Source organism: Rhipicephalus sanguineus, chromosome 2, assembly GCF_013339695.2.
Source record: "Rhipicephalus sanguineus isolate Rsan-2018 chromosome 2, BIME_Rsan_1.4, whole genome shotgun sequence".
NCBI lineage: Eukaryota > Metazoa > Arthropoda > Arachnida > Ixodida > Ixodidae > Rhipicephalus > Rhipicephalus sanguineus.
Window position 1 is genome coordinate 172267809 of NC_051177.1, and position 26250 is coordinate 172294058.

General features: G+C 42.8%; 1 protein-coding gene across 1 annotated transcript in view; it reads right to left on the reverse strand.

The window, feature by feature from the left end:
• Positions 1–26250, reverse strand: part of LOC119383861 (UHRF1-binding protein 1) — a 71415-nt gene that overhangs the window by 41206 nt on the left and 3959 nt on the right. The window contains exons 2-9 of the mRNA XM_037652131.2: positions 14963–15125; positions 13409–13447; positions 12018–12094; positions 9907–10015; positions 8524–8743; positions 5897–6247; positions 3400–3495; positions 134–336 (exon numbers count right to left, since the gene is read on the reverse strand). Of these exons, the coding sequence (XP_037508059.1) occupies positions 134–336; positions 3400–3495; positions 5897–6247; positions 8524–8743; positions 9907–10015; positions 12018–12094; positions 13409–13447; positions 14963–15125 (1258 nt within the window). The remainder of the gene's footprint in view (positions 1–133; positions 337–3399; positions 3496–5896; positions 6248–8523; positions 8744–9906; positions 10016–12017; positions 12095–13408; positions 13448–14962; positions 15126–26250) is intronic.

The window sequence follows — 26250 nt, forward strand, 5'->3', positions numbered from 1 at the left end:
TTCGCACCCAAAATTTTGCTATTCGCACAGCTCTAATAAAAGGTGATGGTTCTGAAGGTGCTTTCATCCCTACTGTCCTCATATGCAGCCTTTAGTTTATCCCATTCAAAATGAAATGGTTGGAAAACCCCACCTGTTGCATGGAAAACTCCTCGAGCCGCACGAGCAGGCAGCTGGACATGAGTGTGCGCCAGTCGCGTGACGACGGTGTGTTGCTGCCCGGTGTAGAGGAGGACGATGGGCCGCCCTCCGCCCACTGGGAAAGCATGTGCTGCACCCAAGTCTGCCGCCCCGACGTGGGCTCGCTGTACTTGAGCCATTGGTTGCGGGAGCTCGCTGCATCACAAAGGACACGTGCAGCTTAATTCACAGAGTTTGGAATCAACCGTGCTTGAAGGATGTGTGTGAACTGCTACAGTGATACGATGTAGTGTGTGGGGCCTCTCTCATTCAAGAAAAAGAGAACACCACAGAGCCGAGTAAACAGAAGAAGCATTTATTACACCTTATATATTGTTACGAAGCGATATGACCGTCAGCTAGTGCAAAGCTCTCCGAAGACGAAGATGACTAGTGTGCGTGAGGTGCTTGCGTGTTGGGCTCCTCAAGGTTGGCTGCCCCTGCACTGTTCAAAATACCCATTAAATCTACCTCTCGCCTCCGTCACAATATGATAAGATAGCTAGCCAAATTACACAATGAATGTGATCTACAGACAAAACATGTCGCTCAATTAGGAAAGTTTTACTTGTGATACTAGGATACTGAGTGCTTAAAGGGACACTAAGGGCAAATAACAATTTATGTCAGAGTGAAAGCTCAATGTATGACAACATCTAAAACGGCAATATTATTGACAGCAGTGCCCTACTTACCGAGAAATTAAGCTAAATGTATCACACGATGAGCGCCACGAGTGGGACATTTTCGAAGTGATCTTGATGACGTATGAGAGTCTGCCTACAATAAATCACTAGTAATCAAACTAGCAGCAATAAAAAAAGAACCTTCCGTACATCAAAAGACATAATAAAATGCTGTTTGTTCGTTTCCATTTGATTCATGAAAAAAAGAACCTCTGTGGCGTTGCCATGGGGGAACGGCGCGCGTGGCTCAAAGGTTCCGTTTTCGCCGAACTGCGCTTCACCCGGCGCCCTGCTTCGCTCACGCGGTCGCGTCTCAGTGGTAGTTTCGGGATCGTGTACTGCCGCGTGTCTTTTACGCGCTTGTGAAAGTCGCTCTGACAGAAAGTTCGACAAAATGCCGCATGTAACGACGCTGGCACTACGAGCCCTCAGCAGCATACCGCGTTCATCGGGGCTCAAGTGACTGAATTGGAGCCCAGCGTCGCGAGCCAATGTCTCGTTGTCAAGTTCTCCGTCCACATCCATTGCGACGATTGCGGCAAGCTTCGATGGCCGTTGTTGCTGCTGTGGGTCCCGCTACTTTCGCTCTGCTGCTACTAGTGTCAGCGGCCGCGCAGCGAAGGCGGGCAACGTTGGGCACGGCAGCAGTGACGTGTGAAAGGTGCATTTCAGGCGGGTGATTTGAAGTGCGCTAACACAATGCGGACCACTAAAACGTGATTTTATTTCAAAATAAGCACTTCCTTGGCATAAAAGTAGCACTACGAGGTTTCTGGACCACTATTTCAACAATCAACATTGACTTAATACAGTAGAACCCCGCTGTTACGTTCCTCACTGCTGCGTTTTCCCGGCTGTTACGCCGTTTTCCGCCGGTCCCGGCATAGCTCCCATATGATACAATGTATTGGGAACCCCGCTGTTACGTCGTAACTGTCGGACCGTTCCCGTATGATACGTCGCGAAGTGCGCTCGGAGCCGACCGAGTGACTACCAAAGAGAGCAGCCATGGTGCATTTTCCCGCAGCTTGGCCTCGTTTGACCGTAATATTAGCGGCATGAGAGGCGCAAGCATCAATTGATGCAAACAAAAGCATGGCCTTCGAGATTCAAATTGCAAAGATGGCGTCTATGACGTAACTGCTCGCGAAAGCAAGGCCTTCGAGATTGGCATTTACTATTGACAAAAGCATAGCCTTTGAGATTTGTATTGCACAAACATGGCGTGTATGACATAATTGCTTGCGAAAGCAAGGCCTTCGAGATTGGCATTCACTTTTGCCATCACGTTGGCGTAGACTCATCATCATCGTTATTTGTCGGAGAACGGGAGGAGTTCGAGCTGGTTGGAGCTCGCATGGTCGTGCGTGCGGTTCGCGGTCGGACTCGCCGCGCCGGTCGTGATTGCGTGTGCTTAGTTCTTTCATGCCTACAGCTGTTGGTGATAAAAAAATCACATACGTTGATTACATTTCTGTGGATGAGGCCGTCCTAAGCTTCGCATTTCTATCCATCGACTAGATCGCGGCTGAGCGCGCCAATTTTCGTGCTGCTCGTAAGAATTGAAATAAAATTCTGTACCACTAAATATTTTGCCGTTTTTCCTGTTTTTCGGCTCTTACGTTTCCCGTCTCTTACGTTTATTTCCTACGGTCCCTTCAAAAACGTATCAGCAGGGTTCTACTGTATTTGCCTTTAGTGTCCCTTTAATGTACGACCCTGCCCGAAAACCATGCCGGCAGGGACGAATATTGCTTGCTTTCGAACATGTGGACATGTAGTGATTCTCTTTAGGCCCATTCAACGGAACGGGAAGGCGGGCAGTTCTGTGAAGGCTCCAGCGAGCATGTGATGTGGGCATGCGAGACGTTCATCTCAAGCCACAGTGGAAAAACTAACAACCTCTTGCGCCCAAGCAACCATCCCATCAGATAAAGCCACTGCAGGAATACTCATGCGATCTTTCACACTCCAGCATACTATGCTGAACTCGGCATGGCACACACATCAAGAGAATCCAGATTACAGGAGACGAATGCCTGAAGCCATGTTAAGAAAACAACTTTGGGCAATGCATGTCTACGAAATAGAGTTGAAGTGAATTTGAATACTGTAATATTTGCTTGAATATTCGAAGTGCCCAAATATTCACACAAGCCTACCAGTGACTAAAACAATGTGTCAAATACATGTACAGGGGTGGTAAAAAGGTTCACAGGCCACGATGCCACGGGATTACATGGTACAGCCGCCTGTGAACTTTTGACCACCTCTACGGGAATTTCAAAGGTTATTACAATCACTTTGTTATACCAAGTACATTCTTGTAACCCATTTAATTATGAAGAGGTTTAACTACTGTATTTTCTCACGTGTGACCCGCCCTCTCAAGAACGATTCGCGGGAACTTTGCTAAAAATGACCCCTGCGCATTGCCGCAAAGCTAGCTTCCTTGCATAGCTGTGAAGCACAGCCGTGGAGTCACCTTTGACAACCGGAATTCGCAAACCGGAGCTTTTCTTTTAAGGCTCACCTGCTCCGTGGAAAGGGTAGTAGTCGATGAGGAGCTTCTCCAGCAGGACCTGGAGGGCAGCACCACCTTGCAGCGGAGGCCAACTAGATCGAGTCTCTGCATGTACATGCCAGAGATACATATACAATCTCAAAGGGTGACAATACTACTAACTGAGTGAACAGCAAGTTTGTGAGCAAAACGAAGACTTGGGCTATCTGCCTCCAAATGTGTATGCAGTGTTTGCATGCAGAGTCTACAGTCACCACCACTGCATTTGAGCCACTTGCCAGCACACTCAATTCAGTATCAGGAACAACAGTTCCAAATTATTGTTACTTTTACGGTAATATAATGGTTTCTGGAAAAAATAATTGAGGTCGAAAAACAATTTTTAAAACAACACTGAAAATGCAGCAATGCCATGTCAGTGTAAAATCGTAAATCTTGAACGCATCATCTTGAATTTCAGCGATCACGGACAAGTAGATAATCTTGAAACTTGCTCAGTTTAATTAATGCCTGTGTTAGATGACAATGTCTTCTATGTTCACCCCTAAAAAAATCTAATTTGCCCGAGAAGACAGCCCTGATAGAAACTCAATAATATGAAGGGGAGCTGGTCTGGGCACTTCAATGCAGGATCGTCAGCCTTTTTTATTCTTGGGTATTTTCTGGCTTAACCAGCCTCCTCCGATATAAAATTCTATTAGCATTTTGACCTATCTGCACAACACAAGTTCCATAGGCTTTTGATTCTAACTCCAGAACTTTTCGCCCCCAAGCTGAGCTTCTAGGACATGCAAATTGGACCTCACGCTCTCTCCCTGACCCCTGGCAAATGATGAGCAAAACCTACAAGATTAAAAGTAGAGCTGTGCGAATAGCAAAATTTTGGGTACGAAGCGAATTCGAATAATAAAGATTGAGTGCGAATCGAATCGAATAATTTCGAATAATTTTCGAATATTTCTCAAACATTTTTCGAATAATTCGAAGTGAAATTACAGAAAAAGTTGCAGAGAATCCCTAAGTATGTTCTTATGAGATAGCAACATGAAAGTGTTTCTTTTCGATAGGTTGATGAAGCACTGGCGGGGTGGTGTTTTGTCTTTGGTGCAACCAAAGTGTTGCCGACAACGCTTTACACGTGATAGGCAGAGATGCCATTTCCTCAGCCTCTCATTCTCTTTCAACTTCTGTGGAAGGCCAACTGATGTGGCAGACAAGGGCGTGCTCCCTTCAAGTCCGGAGTTCCAAATCTGCCTCGTAGACGTCGACATATAAGAACATCTGAAATTTTGAATGCTAAAAAGCTTCGGCGTCCGATTTTTTGGACTTCCTGCCCAAATTTCAAGTCCAAAACAGCATTAATTGAGTCCCCAACTCTGCCACATCTTTCATCTCCATATTGGAACCAGCGTTTTCTTGAGTTAATACATTTGCGACCGTAGCGGAGCTTGAAAGGCAGCTTTGCCGCAATACGGGGGTGTGAGGAGGTGAAGCATATTAAAAATCTAGGGATCACTTCCAATCGGACGTTGACTCTTGCCTAAATTCGACCGTAACGGAGCTTGAAAGGCAGCTTTGCCGCAGTACGGGGGTGTGATGAGGTGAAGCATATTGAAAAATCTAGGAACCACTTCCAACCGGATTTTGTCTCTTGGCTAAGTTCGACCGTAACGGAGCTTGAAAGGCAGCTTTGCCGCAATACGAGAGTGTAATGAGGTGAAGCATACTAAAAATCTGAAGGGGTCATTTTCAATCGGACGTTGACTGCATTTGTCTTTGGAAAGTTCAAATAGTTCGAATAGTAAAATTTCAGTGCGAATCGAATCGAATAGCAAACACTATTCGAAAAATATTCGAAATTTCGAATATTCGCACACCCCTAATTAAAAGTGAACATCAATGTTAGAGTTAGGTTTCAACAGCCATGCCAATGGTAACTTCTCATCAGCTGGACAATCTGGCTTTATGAACTTTATGTGCTTCATTTATGGCTACATACAAGTTTGTGCGGCAAACTAAAATATGAGGCCTTCGTTTACTGAATAGACAATATGTGAGACAACATGGAAGCTGAAGTGTCACTGGACTGTCTTTTCTAAAAGGCCTGACAAAGCCTCGATACAAAAAGGGTCCCACTGTACACCAGCGGTGTAACTTCAATGCCTGCAAAAATAGCAAAGGTAACCGCAAAACCATACGGGACACAGAAAGAGACAACATGTAGCGGTTGTTGTCCCTTTCTGTGTCCCATGTGCTCTTGCGGCTACCTTTGCTAATCATGAATCACCAATTGGCCTACAGCCACACCCTTGTAAGCCTACAATAAACATGTGCCACAGCTGAGCCAAGTAACTAAACTTCAATGTCACACTTGAGAAATGCTTAATGGGTGCATAACTTACGGCCTGGTACTGGACCTGCAAAAACATACGTACGCTAGCTCACACACAGGAACGCCTTGTACTGTAAAGAGCTACCACTTGTGAAACCAAGAACGCGTCCTCACCCTTGGGGTCCATGTCGTCGCAGAGGTGCAGATCGATGCGAGTACAGAACATATGGTACGACGTCTCGAGCACGTCGTGCTGCCGAAAGAATTCCACCAGCGGGCTCTTGGGGGTTCCTCCAGTGCCGCCCCTCTGAGAGGAAGGAGGGGGTGCGCTGGAAGTCGAGAAGTGGTCGGGTGTCGGCAGGGTCGAACTGGCAGCTCGGTGACGACGCCCCTGGGCAGCCGCCTTTCGCACCAGGGCAGCCAGAGAGTGGCCCAGATGCAAGGCTGCCACCAGCTGAGCATCGGTCAGGGCCCAGAGCAGCTCGTCCAGTACTAGGACCAGGCGGCTGGCAACCAGGCTGCAGTCTGTGTAACGAAGGGCCGAAGAACTTTTAGGCCCGGAAAATTGACTTATGCGGGGGGCACACTGCTCTAAGCAAGTTTATTTTATTCCTTGATCAATCGTGATGAACCTTGCTGTGTTCATGCATATTTGTGTGCCGACTTCATATATGCAATAATTCTGCTAGTATAATGTGTAGTTATGTGCCTTTGGGGATACGAGATTTTTCCTAAACTGAGAGAGTTACAAAGTAAATCAGCATATCACAGCAATCTGCAGTTAGAACTGTGTGCAGTACAACAAAAATAGATGTTCTAAACCCTTTTGAACAACAATTATGGTATATTGAACATTCGCGAGGTGAGTCAATAGCAAGCTATGATTTCGCTCGAGAATGTTTGACATACCATAACTTTTGTTCAAATGGGCTTAGAACATCTATTTTTGTTGTACTGCACACAGTTCTGATCCCAGATTATTGTGACATGATCACTTACTCTGTAACTCTCTCAGTTTAGGGAAAACCTTGCTCCCTAAAAGGCACATGAAACATTTAGCAGTTTAAAAGCTACACATTGTACTACAAAAATAATTGCATATTTAATATCAGCATACAAATATAGATAAACTCGGCAATTTTTATCAAGAACGACCAAGGAATAAGAAAAATTTTAAGTGCCATATCCCCCTTTAACCAGTGGCCTATGTTGAATCGCAATGGCAGATTCAGAGCAGTTGACAGACTCTGCAAATTAAGCACTTTTTTTTCTGGTACAGAAAAATGCACCCCAATCCACAACTGGAACACAATTGCTGTTGCCGAAGCAATGCAGGAGAAGAAGTTCTAAACAACAGTTACAGGCTGAGCATCCTGTCAAATGCCTGCTCACAAGCAGTGGTTTTGACATTGCTGTCCATGCCCAATTCATTGCACATATCGGAACTTGAGCTCTCTGACTTGGAGCTGTCACTATTGAGTAGCAAGAGCAACGTGGTGCACTGTGCTGAATCCTCCATTTTGTTCACCATTATTATGAAAACTTGTGACTACTACAGCCCCCCCAAGCAGGTAAACATGTAAAATGGCAGCAGAGTTGCATTCGATTGTGCCCATTTTTGCAAAGCAACTTTTTTTGCTCCACACAGTGACTGCTGCTCTGAATCCAGTCCGACTCTCTCGGTGAAACACGCGGCTCATGCCTTTACTTTGCCACTGGAACAAACCTGCTCCAAAAAGAGCCAAAAAACTTGCCCCAACTCTGCAATATAACTGAACAGTAATCACTATGCTGTGCAAGCTGCAGAGACATTAAAGAGACATACCAAAGCAGTCTGGACTGAGAAATTATTTATTGAGAACACTATCATAAATAATTTCATGGCCAGAAGTTTATTATGGAAGGAAAAGTGCAGGCCACAGTTTCATTCTTGAATCTTGTGCCAGAACACCAGCACTTGATTGTCATTCATCGTCACCCTTATCAGCCTGACTACGCCCACTGCCGGGCAAAGGCCTCTCCCATGTTTCGCCAATCAGCCAGATTTTGTGCTTGTTGTGGCCACGTTATCCCCGCAAACTTCTTAATCTCACCTGCCCACCTAACCTTCTGCCTCCCCCTCGCACATTTGCCTTCTCTTGGAATCCAGTCTTTTATTCCCAATGACCAGCGGTTACCTTGCCTATGCACTACAAGTCCTACCCATACCAAATTTCTTGATTGTCATTGTGCAGGACAAATTTCCAAGTCCTTGTTTTTTCCATTTTGGCAACAATGGATGAATGAAATTTCCTGAAACTTGTTAGTAAACTCTCTGGCTTCAATAGAACACACTGTAGGCCACATAGCAGATGCCATGCAAATCTACGACGTTACAGCAAGTTGGTGTAGCACCTTAAGACAGCAGCGCCGGCACCTGCATTTCATGGAATCCCTCGCAAAAAAGAAACGTAATTGCATAAAAACCATTTGTGCATTGTAAATGCCTAATGGGTGCAATGGTGAATGTGTCACTGATGTCATTTTAAAATTTGTACATTTGCCCGCTTTGTAGGTGATTTAAAAGCTCAATTCGTTGCGACCTCCGAGGAAGCAGTAAATAGTAAAGAGCAATCACTTCAGAAGATGTTTGGCAAGTTTGCTATTCTTCCCGTCTTGACAAGATAAAGAATTGCAAATCTCTAGAGGAGACTCGGAACAAGTTCCAAACAACTTATAATGAGCTCTTTCAGACAATAGTCAGCTGATAAAAGAGAGAAATATAATTCAAAACAATAAAGTGAGATGGTGTTGACACTGACCAGCGAGGCGCTTCTTGAGCACAATGCGACAGCGTGCCCCGTTGGTGATGAGGCGCAGCGGTGCCCCCGCGTGGGCTCCCCGGGCGTGAGCCTCCAGTCTCATCATCTGCCACTGGAGTTGTCGGAAAAGAAGCAGCTGGTCGGGACCCTTGATGCGGCAGAGACGTAGGTCCCCAGGGTCCCAGCGAGGTGTCCGGCTGTCCAGCACCACCCGAGACAGCTAAGACATCAGAAGAGGACATAAAAAGAAGTAAGGTACAGATTTCGCATCCTTCATTTAAGAAAACAGCAGCTACACCAGCAGAAAAGAAGTGACACACTAACTTGTAATCTTTCTACCGTTTGATATTGTGAACTGGCTACATATACTTTTGAAAATGGGCAGAATTTTTCAGATATAACCTATGCACGAATTTTCAAATACATATGTATTACTCAAATTGAGCGATTTTTAAGACCATCAAATTGATGCCTGAAGGTGCTCACAATTCACATAGCACTGGTTGCCAGGTGTGTTTTCATCAACAGTGTCATTGGCATTTCTTATTGCTCACAGCCATAATCCATTGCACGCAGCTTCTCGATACAATCTTAAACAACCAACTAACACTTGTGAGCATCTTCAGACATCAACTTGACAGTCTTTAAAATCATTCCGTTTGAATGACATATTTTTTCAAGTTCATGTATGGCCAATACCTAAAAAATTTACCCAATTTTAAAAATATATGCCGCCCTTTCAGAACGTCAAAAAGCAGGCAGAATACAAGTTATTGTACAACGTACTTTCATCTGGTTTAGCTGCTATTTTCTTAGATGGGCTGCAACGTACCAGTAAGCTTTTGCAGGATCACCTCAGTATCCCTTCATGCTTCACGCAGCTCGTCCTTGATATTCTGTATCAAGTGCTTGCAACTACTGCTACAATCTACTGAGCACCAGAGGCTTAGTAAACATGGCAATAGGGTGCTTGTTTGAATCCACTCATCTTGTATAAAGTCGGACCCAAAAGCCCTTTTCCCAAAGCCTTCTTTTTGAGCATGGAATAGTACCTGCCTGCTATGCATTTGCCATGCTCCAGAGCACAGCTGATGACTAAATTTAAACGGTGCTGTGTAGCTAGCTGTTTCTGCACTTCCCCATCTCTGACACAGACACAAGTCAAGTGGCCCAAGCTTGCATAGGCATGCACCCCCAAGCAACCACCAAAACGAATCAACCAAGAAGCAACGAGAATCTAGCACAGAGCATAGTTAGGTTTAGGAAAAAGTGTAATCGCGAATTTTCACATGGTCTGAATAATGAAACAAAAATAAAAATTAAAATATGGTACTGGTGCATGCCGGAGTGTCACTGAATGCTCAACTGGTGGAATATACAAACCTGAAATGAAGCAACAAATGAAGCAGACTGGAAGTTCACCACTACCGAGTTGACGACCACTTTCATGCCATCGACGACCCGATCTGAAAAGCCGTACCGGCCTCCCGAGCTGCAGAAAAGAGAAATTAATTGCAGAATGACTCAGGATGTTTTAAACAGCATAACAAGTACAGTAGAACCCCGCTGATACGTTTTTGAAGGGACCGTAGGAAATAAACGTAAGAGACGGGAAACGTAAGAACCGAAAAACAGGAAAAACGGCAAAATATTTAGTGGTACAGAATTTTATTTCAATTCTTACGAGCAGCACGAAAATTGGCGCGCTCAGCCGCGATCTAGTTGATGGATAGAAACGCGGAGCTTAGGACGGCCTTATCCACAGAAATGTAATCAACGTATGTGATTTTTTTAACACCAACAGCTGTAGGCATGAAAGAACTAAGCACACGCAATCACGACCGGCGCGGCGAGTCCGACCGCGAACCGCACGCACGACCATGCGAGCTCCAACCAGCTCGAACTCCTCCCGTTCTCCGACAAATAACGATGATGATGAGTCTACGCCAACGCGATGGCAGAAGTGAATGCCAATCTCGAAGGCCTTGCTTTCGCAAGCAATTACGTCATACACGCCATGTTTGTGCAATGCAAATCTCAGAGGCTATGCTTTTGTCAATAGTAAATGCCAATCTCGAAGGCCTTGCTTTCGCGAGCAGTTACGTCATAGACGCCATCTTTGCAATTTGAATCTCGAAGGCCATGCTTTTGTTTGCATCAATTGAAAGATTCTGTTGCTTGCACCTCTCATGCGGCTAATATTACGGTCAAACGAGGCCAAGCTGCGTGAAAATGCGCCATGGCCGCTCTCTTTGGTAGTCACTCGGTCGGCTCCGGGCGCACTTCGCGACGTATCATACGGGAACGGTCCGACAGTTACGACGTAACAGCGGGGTTCCCAATACACTGTATCCTAAGGGAGCTATGCCGGGGCCGGCGGAAAACGACGTAACAGCCGGGAAAACGCAGCAGTGAAGAACGTAACAGCGGGGTTCTACTGTAGTCATGCAAACAGTGTACTTTTGAAATTCACAAATTCTGAACATCGTAGAGACACAGCAAACATTCATCACTTTACATTGCAATTGCATTGCAAAGACAAGACCTGCATGCTGTTTTTGGTGGAAATCACAATTGCATAGAGATTCCCATAAAGAAAAGAAAAATGACAGTGTACTTTATGTATATTTGAAAACGACTAAGCGAAACAAACTCGGACTCACCCAAAAAAAAAAAAGATTAACTGGATCATTCAAACGTGGATCCTTCTTCGCTTGAACCCAAATTCAATAGAACATGCACTCAGTTATATTCACTCGGAGACAAGCCAAAATCACAACCCTCAGATTCCACTTGGATGCAGCTTCACTAAACCTCCAACTCCGAACCTAGAACCTCTGTCTCTGGTACACCTGAGAAACTCAGGTTCACGAATGTAAACCCGAGTCCACAGATGCACTCGGACTCGCAGAATACTAAGCTCAGATTTAATGCGGCTGATGGAATCACAGTCTTTCACAGAAAACTAACACGTTCCATTACGCATTCGCATAAGGCGACTGGAAAGGGAGAGACATCACCAGCACCATCACTGGAGCTTGAGAGGTTTATTGCATGCCACGTTTTCAAGGTCAGCATCTTTGTTGATGTTGTGGCTCACTCACTTGTTAGGCAATTTACATGGTGTGATGACTGGTGAGATTCTATGTTTCTGCCATGCAATATTACATCTGTTAACGCCACTCCTCGCCCGACATGACAACTGTATACGGTCTTTTTCCGATGAGATTTCAAGCACTGGCGTGGGCTCTGGGGAAGAATACTTGACTGCTACGCAGAATACCTAGATTCGATTCCGGCTCAAACCAAGATTTTTATTATGCAATATTTATTAGGATCAGATAAGCTTTTGCATCGCAAGCTGCATTTTTCAATGCAAGCATCTGATAAGGCACATGAGGCTTTTGCCTTAATAAGTTGGTGGCTCCAACCCACACAGAAGGCATGCATAATTTAGCCAGCTTGACAAAGTTCTGGATCTTCTCAGCACTGACCTGTAGCTAGGCTTGCTGCTCGAGGGTGGCCTTAGTTGCTCACAGGTTTCCACTTCAACCAGCACTTCGTCCAAACACTGCAGGAAGTAATTGCAAGGGTCATTTCATGTGGTGTGTTCGCTCACAGTTCAGCATGCCAATGTCGTACAGCATGAAAATGCCAACTAAAGGTGGCAAACTCAAGTTTCAACTCAAACATAGGCAGACATTCAAGATGCAATGCTATAAAACAAGAGGTGAAATTGGATGTAAAATGGTGCAAAATGAAATTTGGAGGACATCTGCAGTTTTTCGAGCTGCGAGCTCAGTGTGACGATTGCAGGCTCTCGGTAGGCACTGTCACACCTTCCCATGAACAAAATTCTTTTTTCTACAATCGCTATCAATGCCATCTTTGTAAGCTAAAGTAGTCCCTGTTGTTGTATCTGCAGTACATGCACAGATGTCAGCAGCTCGGAGCATACTACATTGATTCTCAGAAGACCAAGCGAGTTACAAACATCAATGTTAGAACAGAAATGAATAAAGCAGCCTGCTTTTTGCTCGTAATTGGAAGGTTGTGGGTTGGCTCCCCACCAGCGGCAAGCTGTGGGGACCAAACCCACAGCTGCACTCTCATTCCCTATTAATCTCATAATTAGCACACTTCAATGAAAAACAACAAATAATGCCCCCCTATGCTCTCCTTGGCTTTATTATTTGCCGATTTCATAAATATGAATGTCGTGTGGTAACTGAGTTGTTAGTATGTCTGCATAGAGATACAGTATATAACTCTAGGGCAAAAGCTGCCTGAAGTGTCCGTTCGTGGATTTAAAAAATGCACAGGCACTGCTACGATACGTACAGTATTTCATGCTTGCGAGATGCTCAGACTCCCGCCACATGTGAGTTCAAAGTGGGAATAATGGACAACAAACTGGTGTACTGAAGAGTAAAAATATTCGCAGTCTCTAATGAGGACGCCTTTGACATGCAGAGTACAGGTAAATTAAGTCCTCAGAACAAATCACGAGTTGCAGATGTCGCGATGCAAATGAGATGAAATCCTGAGCCCCTGCAACTCCAAAATCCTGGGCCCCTGTCACTCTAAAATTTGCGGTGTCCCACTGACATAACAGTACTGAAGTGCCAGACTACAAATGAAGAAAAATTAAATTCTGCTTTGCATCACCTTCGAAAATTCAACTTCTTGTCATAAGACTACAAATAGAGTTTCGAACGAATACATTATTCACCTAGACTGACCTAGCACATTCCTGTATGGTGTCTTTAAATTCCACACAACAAACTATTCGCATTGATGTGAATGTTGCTTTACAAATACATTCGCATTCGTTAGATTGAACAGTGATTGAATAAAAAGTGCAAAAGAAAAAAAAGAAACTCACCAAGTGTATAGGGACATATTTTAACTTCGTCCAATGTATCTGTAACAGGTGAGGGGGAAAAAAATACAATGTTAGCATATTTCATTGTGTGTTTACTACATTGCTTCACTTATTCTCAGTATCAAAAACTCCGCTTTACCTCTTGATTAGAAATAACAGCATTCGTGCACTTTTCAATGTGTACCTTTTAGAACCACAAGGTTGGTTGGGTTCCGATATCACAGTTCCACTTTGACAACATATGCACTGTATGAAGGGTTGTTTGTTTTCGGGTTCTGTATTTTTTTTAAATGTGTGTCTGTGGGGAGGGGGGGTAAAAATCTGGTGCTGTTTTTCAAGCCAATGATGGGGAAGAAGTTAGGTTTTTTTATGTTAAACTAACAAATGTTCCAAGTAATAGATTTGTACAAATTAATAAGTACTAATGACTGTTAAGAGTTTGGCACACTCTGAGTTAGCAAGCTAAACTCTGAGATATAGGCACACCCGTTGTGTGGTTGGCTGAGAGCCGTGTAGCATTCACAGCTTGTGAAATGAACTATACAGGTCAGCGGAGTTCACTTAACCAACAGGATCTAAATTTGTTGTCCTGAGGCACGGGAGCTGAAAGGTATGCAAAAGTTGCCCGACAATTTTTTATATACACCTGACTTCAGACAAGCATTCTGGTTTTTGTAATGGAAGTTGCTTCGGGAAAAACTGTTTTTCAGCCACAAAAAAGACCTTCTAAAAAAAGCACAAATATGGAAAATATGCACAAAGGGATACAGTTTCTGAGTTGCAAAGAAAAAAAGTTATTTTTTGTGAAATTTTGCCCTTGCTGCGCCCTTAAGAATAAATGACATCAACAGCGGCAGCAAACCAGGTCATGTGTACACACGCATTCTGTTTGTATTTGTACAAAAGAACCGATAAACTCTTCAGTCATGAATCAGCCCCTGCTGTGCGTGTCGCTCATTTTTTGGTCCTCGTTTCTTTAAAGAGACACTAAAGAGAAAAGCAATTTATCGTGCCTTAGCAAATTATGATTTGACAGTACCGAAAACACCATTCTTACCACAAGGAGATGCTTGGCGAGAAAACTCATGAAAAGAAAATGCGGGTGGCAACGCCACTTTGAAATTCCCGCACCAAACGCCGTGATGTCTCAGATTTCGACGGCGTCTACTAGGTCCTACGTAGTTCCTAATCGGTAAAAGTGAAGTACATTAACCTCCGAGGAGCCACGGACCTAAAATACCCCAATATACCCCAAGTTTCAGGAAATTTCGTCGATCCAATGTAGCAAAAAATATGAAAAATTTCCTTCAAAATCTGTGACGTCACGCAGCACGAAACTTGACAATGAAATTTTGACCTTGATTTTCTTCTCTCTTAATAAACCTACGATGGTGAAATTAATGAGATGAGAGTTCTCAGAGTACAACTTATCAATCTAAGCCGATTCACTGTTTCACTTTAGTGTCCCTTTAAGCATTGCGTCAGTTCGAGACCTATGGTATTGTGGTCTGTGCTGACATATGTCAGGGCAAATCGAGAAGGGAGAGGGCACACCTTGAGAGTGAGATAGTTGCAGACAGCCCGTGTGAGGCAGAGCCATGTGGGTAGTTCGAGCAGCTCAGTGAGCACCTGCTCATCGAGCTCCAGGTGACGCAGCTCGCAGTGGCCTCGAAGAGTGCTCAGCTGGATCTTGTCCAGCGACAGGTTCTTGGTGAACCTGCACGCAAGAACAAAGAGAAGAGAAGAGCAATCATTCACGGGCACCACTAAGCAGTCATTGCGCTCCAATGACACATTCCACCACAATGATGAGAAGTCATCTAACAGGAAATGTCACTGGAGCTGAAACTTAAATGTTATATTCCGGAGTTTTATATCCTAAAATTATGATGTGATTAAGGGCATGCAAAAAGAGGAACTTCGGATCAATTTTCACCAATCTGGAGTTGTTCGCTACGCAGCTTAATTTAAGTGCACCAGTGTTTCTGTTATTTGCCTTCCAAGTTCTGACCATAATTTCTCAGACACATTACAGTACCCTTAAAGTTAGTTACATTACAGTACTCTTAGGGCCCCATTATGCCTACCTAAGGGAAGTTAAATTATGTGTAGTTGGGGCTTGTTGCAAGTACGTTAAAAGTGAGGCAATTTATCAATATACTGACATTTCCTAGTGCCATAAACGCATGATTTTGAAATAAATTGGCAGGCAATTATTTAAGTTGCACCAAATGCAGATAATATAGTGGTACCAAACTGAACTCCTGCATTTGATAATTTAAGAAAAGCCTCTAGTCATCAAAGTTATGTATGCTATAATCAAAAATGGTCTAGTTCTGTAGAACACAACAGTGTGGAGACACAGCTCATGTTGGGACAGTTGCTTTCAAGTATACTATAAGAGCATAGGCTAGCCAGTAAAATCGATCAATGATCAGTAAGCATCTATACAGGTAGTCAAGGCTTGAGCACGAAAAAAGAGTTTTGAGACGTGCAGTGGACAATGACAAGTATAAGCTTCAAGCAATGTGCAGCACTTTACTGAAATACTGTAAAGCACAGTAAACAATTTCATACTGTAATACCACCCTGGCAGTTACATAGTAAAAATTATTTACCACTAACACTGTTCATTGCTTTTTTTTTCTATGAAAAACTGAAGCACAGATCTTATTCAAGCAGCAATATAGGTGAGCATAGAACTGGGCTATAAACTTTAGAAATTTATGTGGTGAGCTCATTCATAATCATATGGGCAAGGACAAACAAAAAGTTGTCAACATTATCTGTGAAAAATAAATACTTCGTTCTGCCAGTGTGTTTCAGTACAGAATCATTTCACACATACTTTTTGGGCTGCTGGAACTTTAATATTTCCCGGTTGAATACATAATGACCTTTTGTGTTCACCCCTCACATCTAACTTACCCTTGCTAAAAAGAAAAGCCCAGAGTATTTTTATATCACAAGCTAAAGCTGTGTACTAAATGCGTTATGTTGTAAAAAAGCAAACAACCTACTGCATTCAATATGAACCACCTGTAATTATTTCAGACAGAATGACTGGCTACAATTTGGCACGATCACTTTTCCCCACACACGAAACGAAAAATCACATGTACAAAACAGGAAGTCATAATCAAGCCTGCTTCTTGGAAATAGCTATGGAAGTAGTATGGTTAACCACCTTAATTTAATAGTCTAATGCCTATAACAGTCATGGTTCACAATGTGTCGAAGTTATTTAACTTTCACCCGTCATTCACCCATCAGTAGCTCCTATCACATTCACTAAAAAGGTCAATGCTGCCACTCTGAACAGCAGTACACATGAAGCAAAAATGAGAACTGCACGCAGAATGAATTTGTTTTGTTTTTCAATTCTTTCTGTACAGCGCAGCAACAGCTGCTGAGGTCATTGCATTCAGTTTTCCGCGTTATCTGCTGCAACATGCCACTTCCTCAACCGACTGACATCACGAAAAAACAATCTGTCGCTACAGAACGGATTCAATTCTCGGTGTGCAATCTGTGGCTGATTGTGCCATGCTACTTCATTGCCAACACCAGTGTGCCAGATAATATTCACGAAACATTTGTCCAGGGTCTCTCAATATCTTATTTGTCATATGACAGGTGCCGGGGTTCAGACACCACCGAATAATGGCAATTAGGCTGTCTCTGTACTTAGCCTCGCAAGCTTACTATTGTATGCTGCCGTATTTGAAAAAATACAATTAAGTTTGAACACTTAGATCATATGTGCCATTGTATGTAATAATAATGGGCATGACTGTCTAAAATTGAAAGCTATAGATATCTTCGAACTGCATGCCTAATTGAGGTCTAGCAGGAGACAATAAACGTTCATGTTCTGTACCAGTCAATGTAAATGTTGCATATTTACGTAGTATAACTATCATCTATCTAACGCAACAATATTCGTTTCCTAGATGGAGAGATTTAAATGCAATAATATACTGGCCACAATATGAACATTCAAGCACAGTATGAAGCCATATTAACCACAATATAAACACATTTTATGAAGCTAAAACACGTAATTTTAGCTTCTTCTAGTTAAATGTAAGAAATAAATGGACATCCCTTCAGAGTACAAAATGACACACATGCTCCTACAAAGACTCTCCTCAGCCCACTGAAATTTGCGACAACTTTCCTTTTTTTCTGTAAACAATGCAGTCAGTGTCTGCCTGGCATCACGGAACATCTGCATTGTAAACTTCAGCAACAGCTTTTAGCTCGCAATATCCATACTTACACAAATGTCCTTTTTTATCTCTCTCCGTTCTGTATTGTTTTTTCTCAGAAGCTAGCCCTGCTATTGTCTTTCCAGTACAAATGCTTTATGCATTCATGCAGACTTCACAATGCCGATGTATTCTTAAATGCGAAGCATTTCTTAGCAAACCTTTGGCACTTTGAGCGTATCTATCTATCTATCCATCTATCCATCTATCTATCCATCCATCTATCCATCCATCTATCCATCCATCTATCCATCCATCTATCCATCCATCTATCCATCTATCTATCTATCCATCTATCTATCTATCCATCTATCCATCTATCCATCTATCTATCTATCTATCTATCTATCTATCTATCTATCTATCTATCTATCTATCTATCTATCTATCTATCTATCTATCTATCTATCTATCTATCTATCTATCTATCTATCTATCTATCTATCTATCTATCTATCTATCTATCTATCTATCTATCTATCTATCTATCTATCTATCTATCTATCTATCTATCTATCTATCTATCTATCTATCTATCTATCTATCTATCTATCTATCTATCTATCTATCTATATATCTATCTATCTATCTATCTAGCCACCTCCGTCTGGGTGCTCTCATGATTGCGTCCTTAACTTGGTGTAGATCAAAATTGGCATGACAGGGTAAGAGGATTTCACGAATATGACTGTCGGGTCATGACATTAATAATGTGAAAATCCTGTCGCATACGACGTCAAACCCTTTCCTCCAGACAGGTGTGGCACATACCCGTTTACCATGGGCCGCGGTGTACGGGTATGCGCCACAGGAGCTTGACAGTTTATATCTACCCAGGAACGGCGAGAACAGACATTGTTAATTAAAATGCTAGAGTGTTAAGAAAACCCGACATCGGTAGCGTTGGCCCGACGAATGGAAAGAATAAAAATTAGGATCCGAGCAGGAATCGAACCCAAGCATTCTACGTGGCAATCAGGTATTCTACCTGAGAGCCACGCAAGGTCTATGAACTGGTTTGGAAAAACACCCTATGCAGGCGTAATGTCAGATTTTACATTTTACAAGAAAGCAATGAACACTATATATATGTAATCCTACGATGCAGGCATCATATCAGATTGACGTCTGTGGTTCCAGAGTTGGCTCTGCTTTTATAGCAGTGTAATCCCACGAAACACAAAACCTCTAAAAAACTTCTTGAAACGACTAAAAAAGTATGCAGACATCTAGGTATATTACGCGAGGTTGAATAAACATTTTTCACAAGAAGTTTTTTAGAAGACGTTGAAAAAATGCTTCTTACAAGAAGTCTTTTTAAAACGTTAAGTAAACATTTTTTTTAGAGCTTTTGCCATTAAAATGCGCACATATGAACTTCGGTCCTTCGTATACGTTCGTAATCGCAAATATTGTTCGCCTGAACCGCATGCGCAATAAAACGAAAGGGTAGCGCGTTTATATTTCTCCCCATTTAAACATGTGAAGATAGGTAAACCAAATTTTCCTATCTTTATAGTACACCATGCACGTGAAGGACACAAAATCATTTGCCGAACATCGGTGTGATACAATGTATGGGGACCGAGAGTGCCCCCGGGCCCTTCGAGCGTCATCTCCAGCTAGTTCGTTTGCTGACCCCGCTAGACTCGAACCGCCGTGAACCGCCACGAAGCGGCGTCATGGTAGACGAGCAAAGCCGCGCCGAACCTTGTTCACTCATGTTTCGCGCGCAGACCATGCTTGCTGAGCTTTGAGCCGCGCTCCCAGTGAGGGCGGAAGAAAAGCGTCTTTTGCTCTCCTCAACCTCGCCTCCTCCTTTCGCCACTCCCGCCGTCGAGAGTCGAAATATGGCCTCCGAGATGGCAAGCACGCCCGCCATCTCGGAGCCCATAGTCGAGCCATCATGTCGCCACCGGTGGTCGCCACACACTTCGTCATTATACGTCATCCTGTCGTGCCCTATCATTGGCCGCCCGTGACGCCGCTCTGGCGTCCTCGCTCCCTCTCCACCGAAGCCGGAGACGATAACCCGATAACTGCGCACTATGGTTGGTATGGTCACTCTATGGTAAGAATATCCTTTCTCCGTCTTTTCGGAATGGACGTGCTTCTTGTTCGTCCTGCTATTTTTTCGTGTCCAAACTCCAGGACCTCATTGTCTTCGAGACGTAAGTGTCATTTTTAGCTTTCCGCGCGAAAAGGTGAAAAAAAGCTATCGGCTCCCTATCGCGTCGGCATAACATCGCCGACTTGATGCTGCAGTTGAGCCGCTTTTTCACCAGACCGCCTCGGTGCAAAATAATGAAAGTAACCTTTCAGCACAAAGCTCAACAACTAAAAGCGTAGATAATGCCTGCCTGGCTACAATCTGTGTTGAGGGTAATGAATGTGAAAGCGCGTCACCAGAACCCGCCGACAGGTCACCTGAACGATTTATACATGAGAGCGCCAGCTCGTGCCCGTGTTCAAGTAACTTTGCTGTGAGGCATTAGAAGGATGTGCAGAAGGCGTCGAAACATATGCTTCGAAAATGTTCCGATTTGTCATAATTTCTTAAATGCATAGGGTAAGCTGTTGCACGCACATGCTTGGCTGACTTCATTGTGCCATTTACGTGCATGATGAAAAAATTCTGAGTATTGCCAAAACCACGACACGATTGTGATGCACACCGTTGTGGAGGAACTCGTTGATTTTGCTTACCCGGGATTCTGAAACATACCTAAATTTAAGCGCATTGTGTGGGCAATATCAACTATTCAACTGCACTTTCCTTTGGCTGTTACAAGTTTTCTACTGTTCACTAGGTTTTGCTGTTGTGCTTGTGTGTATTTGTGGTTGAAATTTCTAAAGTATCTTATTTTCTGTACTCATAAGTGACCTCAACCTACTTGGTAAAAGTTTTTAGCACATAAGCAACACAAAGCCGAAAAAAGAGGGACAATGTGTGCACTAACTTTCAAAAAAATAGTTTATTGCACACGAGGCACTTATAGACAACGGGGTGGTGCCCTCAAGCTTAACGAAGGGTGCCATGCAGAGATATATGTCTTCTTCCGCTTTATTTTAGCAAAATATACGGCATACTGATCACCTCACAAACTACTCCATGTTCAAGAAAGTCACTGCTTTATTCGAGAAGGACAGTCGAGGCGTGCTAACAAAATTGGTATCCCTATTGCAATTTTTGCAGCTTCTATTATCAACTTCGTTAGCTCAACTCTATTAGCTGATAAAACCTTTGTGTTCTGAAAGAAAGGTTCCCACTCACATGCTCTACACTGTAACTCCAGCCATCCATCGTTGCATTTGTTTACAAGATTACAATTCTCTCTTATAAATGCCATTGTATGTAGTGCAACTACACAGGACAAACAACAAAAAGGAACAGACGAACACTGTTGTCCTGTCTAGTTGCGCTACTTACGATGGTATTTACTATGTCGAGAAACTAACTCACCCAACATTCGCTCGCCTCTTAAAAATGCTCTCCCTATCATTCCTGCAGTGCCCCATTTCCCGACATACTGCTTACCGCATGAAAGAGGTGTCTGATAAATGACAGCTTCTCTGCATTCTACAAACTGTGTGCTATGTTGTTTCTTGCAGGCAGTTGTCTTTTGTGCGTGAGTGCTGCAAATCGATTTCAGCTTGCATGGAGCTGAAAAAAACTACTTGCACATTGGCATGTGATGCCAACCTTTTTATTCTGTAGTTGAATAGCGCAACAACTCAACGGGACACATAGCACATTGGAAATATTCACACACATGTCACTCAAACAAAGGTGTTAGTCGCAGAGGGCCTGATTAGGAACTACCACTCCATTGCTCTAGTCTGCCGTTCCAACAGTGATGTTGCCCAAAAAGGAATAGCTGTTGTGCCACACTTGCACGAAATTTTGCACTACATAATAAGGTTGACGTCACTTGCTAATGTTCAATAGTTTTTCTGCTCCATGAAAGCTGAAATCGATTTGCAGAATTAGCAGCCAAGCACCGAAGAAGACAACTGCTTGCCAGAAACGACATAGAATGCGGTTTGTGGAATGTGGAGAAACTGTCGCTTATCAGATACCTCTTTCCTGCAGTAAGCAGTATGTCGTGTAAACAAGCAGCTGCATGAATGCTAGGTTAAGGGAGCATTGTAATCTTGTAAATGAAGCCAATGATGGGTGGCTTGCACTGTCCTGTAGAGATTGATAATACTATAAGCTGCCAAAATCGCAAAGATCCGTACCACTTGTGTTAGTACTCTGTCCCTGTCCATGTTAGATAAAGAATAGACTTTCTGGAATGTGCAGTAGTCTGTGAGCTTATGAGTGTTATGTATATCTAAAAATGAAATGGGGAAAAAGACAAATCTCGGTGCATCGCTTCTTGGTGCAGTGTGAGTGCACCGGCATTGTGCAACTGTTTGCCTCGTGTGCAATAAACCATTCTACTGAACGTTAGTGCACATGTTGTGTCTCTCCATTTTTGTTCTTGTGTTGGTTATGCGAAAAAATTCTTAGCATGTGCTACCAACTATGGGGAATTTTTCCCTAAACCAATGTCGCCCTGTGCTACGGCGTTCGTTGTTTAACTAAACTAGCCTCTTGTTTCGTTTTATTTGTTTCTTTGTTATGCTGGTGTAGGTGCATGCTTGACAGAAACATTTTCTTGGTTCATCGTGCCTTTTCTGTGCAGGATGAAATTAGAATTCCAGGTATTCCCAAAACCACAATATTATTGACACACACCACTGTGGAGGAACTCTAAATATTGCCTACCCAAGATTCTTTAACATATCTAAATTTACTTCATTGAGACAAAATAAGCCATTGAACTGCTCCTATTGGCGTTTACAAATGTTCGATGATTTAGCAAAGTATTGCTGCTGTGCTCGTGTGTTTGCCAAGACAGCCTTCCGATTTTTGTTGTGCTGATACATGTGTGCTTGATTTGATATACCTTGTACTTTACTGTGCCTTTTGCGTGCAGGTTCTTGAACAAAGTCATCAATTCCATTGCTCCAACTTATATCAAGTGACCAACGTATTGTTTGGAATTGCTACAATAAAGGTTATGCATGACCAACAACATTTGTTGGAATTTCGCATTTACTTTTGGAAGTGTGGTATAACGCATTCCATAAAACACAAGTGAAAATGGGCCGACATCAAAATGCTTAGATGTGTTGAGAGCAATGAATTAAGGCAATGTCATGTCTGAACAGGACTAACTAATTCTTTGGCCAGAAGAACACCAATTTTGCTGAGATAAAAAATTCTTGAACACGGTATCGCTGGAGCCGTTTCGACAAGTGGACTTTTCTTCAAGGCTGGAACTTGAAGACAAGTTAGTTTGTCAAAATGTTGGCTCCAGCAACACGCTAGTCAATTCGTTGTATCCTGCCAGTGTTTTGCAATCACTTTTAGCTGTTCACTGTCAAGCGTAATAGGTAAAGGGATGCCTGCGTAATATGGCATCAGGTTTATTTCTGGAGCTTCTCTACCAAGCAGAATTGATAATTCAAAAAAAGGCAGAAGTTCAGGGGAAGATGGAAGCTTAAGGAGATGAGAAATTCTTTGACAAGGGGTGTCGCTGGAGTCAGCACTTCGACAAGCAAACTTGTCTTCTTCAAAGCTGTGAATTGGCAAGTCCGCTTTTCGAAATGGCGCCAGCGACACCCCGTGTGCAATAATTTCTTATCTCTTCAAGCTTCCATCTTCCCCTGAACTTCTGCCTTTTTTGAATTATCAATTCTACTCGCTAGAGAAGCTACAGAAAGAAACCTGATGCCATACTACACAGGCATCCCTTTACCTATTACGCTTGACAGTGAACAGCTAAAACGTGATTGCAAAAGGCTGGCATGATGCAACGACTTGATTAGGGCAAGCTCCTCGACAAGCTGGTTTGCGTGAAAAATAAATGTCTAAAAAATCTCTTAAAAAGGTCTAGCAAGAAGTTCTTTAGAATTCTTGCAAGCAGTTTTCTAGACTTCTAATAACGTGGCGTTAGCACAGCTACAGGAAGTTTTGAGCTGCTTACGTCTAAATAACATCTCAACTAAACTTCTAATATACTTTTGGAGTTTCCTTTCTAGATGTTTAGTAGAAGTTTTCTAGCTTTTCTTGTGTTTCGTGGGATGAACATTACATTTGTTTTCCTATGATGCAACAAGCTATATTGAAGCATTGCTCGACCCCAAAGGAATACAGTAACGAAAGTTATGTACGATATTCCCATGATTGCCCCATAAAGTGCACTTAGTTTCGATAATACTGACGTATGTACTCTAACATGAGGGCTGACATTACGTTGCACCATAAGTTACCCTTTAAACGCCAGTGCTGTCAACTTGCCTAGTAAGCCCACAATGTGCACACACCTACTAAACTTACAAAAACACATCAATCCACCTCGTAACACTTGGCTCAAAGCCATAAGATACAGCGTAGAAGTACTCGCCGACTGCTTCGCATGAAACCGATTCCCACAACGCGTGGGATCTGCCGAATTTCTGGAATGTGAGTGCTCCTTATTTTTCACTGTGCTGCAATCCATCGTGCTCCTGAACCTATGTTGCCCTGTGGCACGTTTTGCGATGCCAGCCATAGAATAAAAAAATGCCCGTATGTGCCAACTTCACTTCCCCCTGAGGAAAGTTGCGAGATATCGCAGTTTGGTAATTACAGATGTGTATCACAAGATCAGACGGCCAATCTGCATTTTTACATCAGAGTGCACAAGGTGTTGGGCGCTGCAGTTAATGAGACAAAATGTGTCGTTCTGCAAGGCTTAGGCAAGTGATTCATGCCGACACAACAGTGCTGCCATCTGCGACAAAGCACTGAGCATGAATACAATGCCTCACCAAAATTAAAATAACAATGGTACATAATTTTTTCTGTACTACATGCATCTTGCCCCTTGCAATCTCGAAAAGTTATAAATGAGACGGACAGCACCCTCAAAACTTGTAGGAGGCAAAAAAAAAAGAAATAAAGAAAAAGAAACAGTGGAGGTGCAGAGCTGCATCTGTCTATAGTTGTTACTGCTGTTTATAGACTATGTTACGTAAGGCATATGTTAAACGAATGTTTTCTTATTTTTGTATCCCCTGACGCGAACTGTTCAAGATAAAACGCAGCAAGGTTAACAGCCAGGAAAGTCAGGAAACGCAGAATGCACCAACCCAACAATTTTCATGTGTATATGCCCACCATAACACTGTTCGCTTAGTTGTTCAAGATAAAACGCGGCAAGGTTAACAGCCCAGCATGGCAGCACCGAAACCCCTCCGTAAAATAGTCTATAGTGGTTACTGAACAGTTTAGAAGAATATAAAGAACTGGGAGAAGGTCAGGTCTAGTGTATTTTAAAGACAGTATTACTACGAAGGTGCATAGGAATGTTAGAAGAAATGCCTACTGAAAAAAATATATATATATTCTGGCAACGTTATCGTTTCCCCTTTGTACTGCTGCAGGCATCAGTCTTAGTTTGTTTTAAATTATCTTGGCTTTACAGAAGTGTATTTTCTGTTATGCTTCTTTCCTTTTTTGGAAGGGGGGGGGGCTTTTCATCTGTAAAGTTAGTCTGCTTTCTTTTTAGTTCAAGCACAGTTCTTGAAGGTTCATCTGCTAATGTGTTGATTATCTGTTTGCCATATAATTTTTTTATGCATAATAGCTATCTTATGTTAAAAAAATTCGGCAGATCCCACGTACCGTGGGAGTCGATGTGATGCGAAGCATGCGGCGGGTAGGTGACTATGGCGTAACTTTTTTTTACTGAGCGACATGTTACAAAATGACGCTAAAGATTTGTATAAATTTTATACGCACACTTATATATGTTGAATAGACGCATAAGTGTTATTTAACTGAACCAGATGTTTACGGTTGGGTAACGCTGCCAATGGCAACATGGGTATTACCAACACGAGAAACGGTAAGCTGATATGTAGTGCTTATACGTGTCCCGAGAACGCACGTATGTTTCACAAAACCGTGTGCATGTGTGCAAGAAGTTCTTGACAGTTCTTGAACAAGGGCATCATCACCGTGAACATCTGACTTCAATAAAATTCCGACTCAAACGATGCATCGTTCCTGTACTTTTCTAATTCTGAGCACCTTGCAAAAGGCCAGTGCCATGCAAAGACACATGCTTTTAAAAAAAAATTTTTTTCAGCATGCAGCCAGCCCCTGTTCTCACCGAAATATTGTATACAATTATACAGCAAACCAGTATGATCAGTAAGAACTATATAAATTCTGCAAGGAAACCTATAGCAAAATGTAGACCTTCCATGAAATTAGGTACTGCTGAACTTAGCCCAATAGCACAGAATGACAATAAGAAAATGCACTGGGGTCATTGTTGCCTTTTAAAATACACAAGATCATTCTTTCAACAGAAAGCTGTGCACCCATAACATTGCATTTCCATTACCACAAAAGCATGTGACTCTGCTAGCACAAGTTTCCTGTAAATTCATATAGGTTGACAGGCTTTCTCAAAATTTATTGAATCATAATGTGGCAGAAATAGGTGAGGAAATAGAGCCAAAGGACTG